Source organism: Ostrea edulis, chromosome 8 (assembly GCF_947568905.1).
Source record: "Ostrea edulis chromosome 8, xbOstEdul1.1, whole genome shotgun sequence".
Lineage (NCBI taxonomy): Eukaryota > Metazoa > Mollusca > Bivalvia > Ostreida > Ostreidae > Ostrea > Ostrea edulis.
Genome location: NC_079171.1, coordinates 54,401,217 through 54,406,216, shown reverse-complemented (window position 1 = coordinate 54,406,216; position 5,000 = coordinate 54,401,217). Strand labels below are relative to the sequence as shown.

Genomic DNA, 5,000 nt, shown 5'->3' with positions numbered 1-5,000 from the left:
TTAAAAGCTGGACTTGAAAGTCAAGGCATTTTGCAAAAGGTGGGTACAATCTTGCATTAAAAGATGATTCCAATGTTCAATCACTTTCATTCTTTGACACCAGAGATATTGTAACTTTTTCTGTCAACTCGTCATTATGTGGGGGTGGGGATATGGTACATGTAATGTAAACAAAGAAAGGAGGCTAACACAAATGCAGAGTCCCCCCCCCCCCACCACACACACACAATTCGCAACATGTTTTTCACAGTATGGATAATTAAATATGTATTACTATATATAGATCTCTTTAGCAAGGCACTTCTTTGAAACTGTATACATGTACATCTCCTTTCAATATTCAACATTAATCTGGGGGGGGGGGGGGGTATTGTGATTGGTCAGCAGGTTGGGCAAGTGATTTTTGACATAGCTACTTGCCCTTGGGCAAGTGCATTAAAATTGTATTTGTCAGTCCTTGTGACACTTTTTTGTCAACTTTCCTATGCACTCTGACTCTGCACCCATATGAATGAAATGATACAATTCATGTCATGACCTACCCTCTAGGTCATATCTTTAAGGTCACTAGATCATTTTTTGTTAATTTCTTGTGTGTTCTATATCTCCAACTTATTTAGGATATTTAAAACTTATGTCAACACGATGTGTCATGACTTGCACTATAATCTACAGACCCTGAAACGTGCTACTACACCAGTTGCACGGTACGGTTCGGTACGCTTTATGAACGGTACGGTTCGTTTTCTGAACGGTACGGTTCGTTTCTTGCACGGTACGGTACGCTTCTTGAACGGTACGGTTCGCTTCTTGCTCGGTACAGTTTGCTAAAAATAGCTACACGCTTTGTGAACGGTTTGCACGTTTTATTAATGAAGTGGGCGTGGCCTGAACGCTTTGACTTCGTATAAATTGTACGTTTCGATAGTTTGTTTTCACTCGATCGGTCTTATTCGGCTCTTTGATTATCGGCTGCAGGATTTGTGGTTGTGTTAGAATGTGCACATGGGGAAATGAGATGTTATTTTTGATTGCTTCGATGGAATAATTCCATATTGATAACGTACATAAAAGTTATGAATAAAAGTTTTTAGAATTTGCTTAAGTCTAAGTCTTAATGGTTGTTATTACGTTTCAATTTGTTTTTCATTTCTCATCAGACATTTATTAATTTACGATTTTATAAAAAGTTGTTACATGAACTGCTCCCCGACATGGGCGTGCGTAAGTGTAAAAACAAAGCGTATTAAGTTTCCGGATATAAATTACAGTGCCTAAATTGGAAAAGTTTTTAAGAAGAAGTGAATTTTGTTTTGAATACACTAAAGTCGCAAATGACACAATGATTATTTTCTGCACTTCACATTTATTGTGATTTATCATCGGCATTATGAAAGATCCAGGATATCTGCACGTGAAGTTTGTACATCCTTTTTTGTTAGCATTCAGTCATTCATAATTAATAATGTTAGATATCTGTTGCATTTGTCTTTGAATCAAATAAAATGATGATAATACATATATATTCCTATCCTTTATCACGCGAAGTCCGATTTTCATTTCCCTGACTTTATTTTTGATTACTGAAAATTGAATTAAAAAAAATTAACAGAAAAGTAAGGCAAGTGTATAGTTTGCAATAAAAATGTTTCATATACCTTTTCTATATATTGTTGAAATACTTGAAAATGCTGAAATGAATAATTTTTTGCGTCCGATTTGATGCTTTGCATCAATTTAACTTGTTTACATTCTTTTACACATGTATGTATCTATTTATTTCTCTGTCGATGTAATTAAAAATTGTTTATTAGTGTATTTAATAAATCCGCCAATCTACATCTATCTATATGGGTCGTTATCAATGTAGAAGAGAAAAAGATATGTCAAAATTATTGCTAATAAAGTAATGAAAATATTACAGTGTAGAACGTGACAATTTTTCTAATCGGTCTAGAAATTTCTCATATGATTCAGACACTGTACGTAGGAAAGTACATATTGAATACAACAGTAGACAACCATTCGTCTCATAGCGAATTAGAAATCTTCTAACACTTTGCCGCATAGTTTTGAAATCGTACTTTGTTTTAAGCATCTCGGTGATTTTCACAGTTGATAACCCAGCTTCATGATGTTTGAGGATAATGCTTCGAATAGCCAGCGATAGTCTACGACCTCCTTTCCCATCGGGCGCCATTGTGAAAATAATATACTGTGGCTGAAAAAGTGGGTCACGTGACATAAATTGCACGCTTTCTGCACGGTACGGTACGCTTTCGGGCTTTTGGGGGCGGGGTTTGCATAATATTATCCTGCACGCTTTCTGCACGGTACGGTACGCTTTTTGAACGATACGGTTCGTTTCTTGAACGGGACGGTACGTTTCTTGAACGGTACGGTTCGTTTCTTGCACGGAACGGTTCGGTTCGTTTTTAAGGTGTAGTAGCACGTTTCAGGGTCTGTACTTTGAGACAGTGCACACCTTTTTATATCCCAATTTATTGAGTGACTTTCTTGAGATATTAAAAGATGGTTAGATGACCAAGTGTTGACTGATATATGATGTTTTCATTTTATGTTTTTATTTGTAACAGAAAGTAAAACGCCTGAAGCCTGAGGAAGATGCCAAATGGTGGTGTCAGGCTGGTCTTGACAAAGATGGGTTCAAAGTAAGATATATATCTGACTATAAAGGTGAGTTTAAACCATATTTATATCATCTTTGCTTGCTCATTTGTTCCTATATTCCTACAAGGCTGAATTCATGCAGGAACAACTCCGCATAAGAAACAAGATCTTAGCCTCAAAATCTAATCTAACGTTCAGATACATAGATGACGTCTTATCTACATGTATTAACCAGTTTTCACGAAAAACTTTGTAAAGCACAGGCCCTTCGGGCTTCCCAGTATAATAATTGTGCAAGCCCGAACAATATTTTGCAGGCCCAAAATGTTTTTTTTCTAATTTGACCTCTTGTTATCTGCTGATTCTACTCTATAGACACATGCAAAGTTCTACTGTAGGAAAATACAGGTCAAGATGATCATAGTTAGAGAACAACTGACATTAAAAGGATTATATTATTTTTCAACATATTAATCCAGTATATGCGAAAGTTTTTGGACCACACAGGACATTCGGTCCTGTGTAATCAATGAACACACCGGACCGAACCAAATTTTGTCAGACCGAAAAACCTAATGTAAAAAAGTGAAACATGTGAAAATGCAAAACCAAGGGAATCTTATTTATTATACTAGTAATACTATACCAGGAATCCCTCCCGTATAATACTTTAGACAGTCCATGCGGTTTTAATCAATTCATTTACGTATTTGGATGTGTGCTATTTTTTTTTTTACTTATAACAAACTCCGCATCAAGATAGTAAAGCTCAAAACCGGACATTGAGACATCGGACATTCTGGTCCGGTGTAAAAAATGATGCATCGGACCTGAGGCACTGCACATCGGTCAGGTCCGACGGTCCGATGTCTTTCGCATAGACTGATTAATCTCGCAGATACATCAGCAGCTTATGTTCAACTCTGTTTTGTATACACCACTTACAAAACATTTTGTTTTCTCCAGAATCACTTAAATGTTAGCCAAGGCCCACCCTCGCAGTGTTCGAAATTGGTTTAAAACTTGGTATAGACCACAGGTCTATGCCAAGATAAAATGACTTAGACCTCATCGAATTGGCATAGACCATAACATTGAAAAAATAATAACACAAATTTAAAACATTTTCATTTACTTCTAATATACTTAGAAAGTGTATTTTCTTTCCATTTCTGTAATATCCTTTCCTCATAATGTTTATCAGACATCGACTGACCATGCAAGGCCCTCTTGGATACTTTATTGCTTTAAATCTAGAAAATTGGCATAGACAATTTGGTCTATCTCAATTACAGTTGGCATAGACCAGTGCCATTTGACATAGACTCGGTCTATCGGTCTATGGTTAATTTCGAACACTGCCCTCGGTCCAATGGGGCATGAATTTCGTTTTTTTTCTCCTCGTACGACAGGGTTTTTTTGGGTTTTTTTTATCGGATGGTTGTGATTGTGAAATACGCTTGGGTGGTTTTGAATTTCCCGGACGAGCCCCCTCCCTATACTTCAGAAAAGGCAGCATGGTTGATAATTTTTCTATGCGAAATTTGACTACTAAGTCATGACATTTAGTCTGAGTCAATCTCACGCTTTATTTGTAATATATACAGAACATATAAGAAAACATTTACAGGCCCACCGGACTCCAGGGTTTAATATTTTAAGAAGCCTGATCCCGATTTTACTGGCCTCGGGGATCGGGCTGCTGGTTAACGTCGAAGACTGATTAACAATGATACTGTTTCTAAGTATCTGCATATCATTTATCCTCCTGAGCTTGAGATTAACTCAACTACATGTATGGAGTCGCATTGTTCTGTATCATATTTAGACCTTTTTTTTTTTAATTTGACAGGCAAGGAAAATTAAACACGAAGATATATGATAAACGTGATGATTACAATTTCCCTATTGTCAACTTTCCACACTTGTCAAGCAACATTCCATCTTTTCCCGCGTACGGTGTATTTGTTTCCCAGTTGATTCGCTTCACTAGACATGCTAGAGGAAGCTCTTTGTATAAAGACTTCTTGAACAGATCTGTGTTGCTTGCCAAAAAACTGTTGACACAGGGATACCAAATGCCCAAGCTTATATCATCAATGAAAAAGTTTTATGGGCGACACCACAAACTCGTTAACAGATACAGCATCAGTGTTTCAAAATTGTCTCGTGATATACTCTGCGCTACATAACTAATTTTTCTGGTCTCTTACCTGATTTGACTGAGAAATACATGACGAGTGACACATGTGGAGCACTCACTCATGAAGTACTCACTCTTCTGGAACACCTGGCCTCACCCAGGATGATTCTAGGGTTCATGCGTTTCCTTGTTTTTTGTGTGTTTTTATGTGTCGATCGTATTTATT

The 5,000-nt window shown here is 36.9% G+C and overlaps 1 protein-coding gene across 1 annotated transcript in view; it reads left to right on the top strand.

The window, feature by feature from the left end:
- The window catches only part of LOC130049749 (N-lysine methyltransferase KMT5A-A-like), an 11,982-nt gene that overhangs the window by 1,580 nt on the left and 5,402 nt on the right, over positions 1–5,000 (top strand). Inside the window, exons 2-3 of the mRNA XM_056147714.1 lie at positions 1–39; positions 2,598–2,697. Of these exons, the coding sequence (XP_056003689.1) occupies positions 1–39; positions 2,598–2,697 (139 nt within the window). The remainder of the gene's footprint in view (positions 40–2,597; positions 2,698–5,000) is intronic.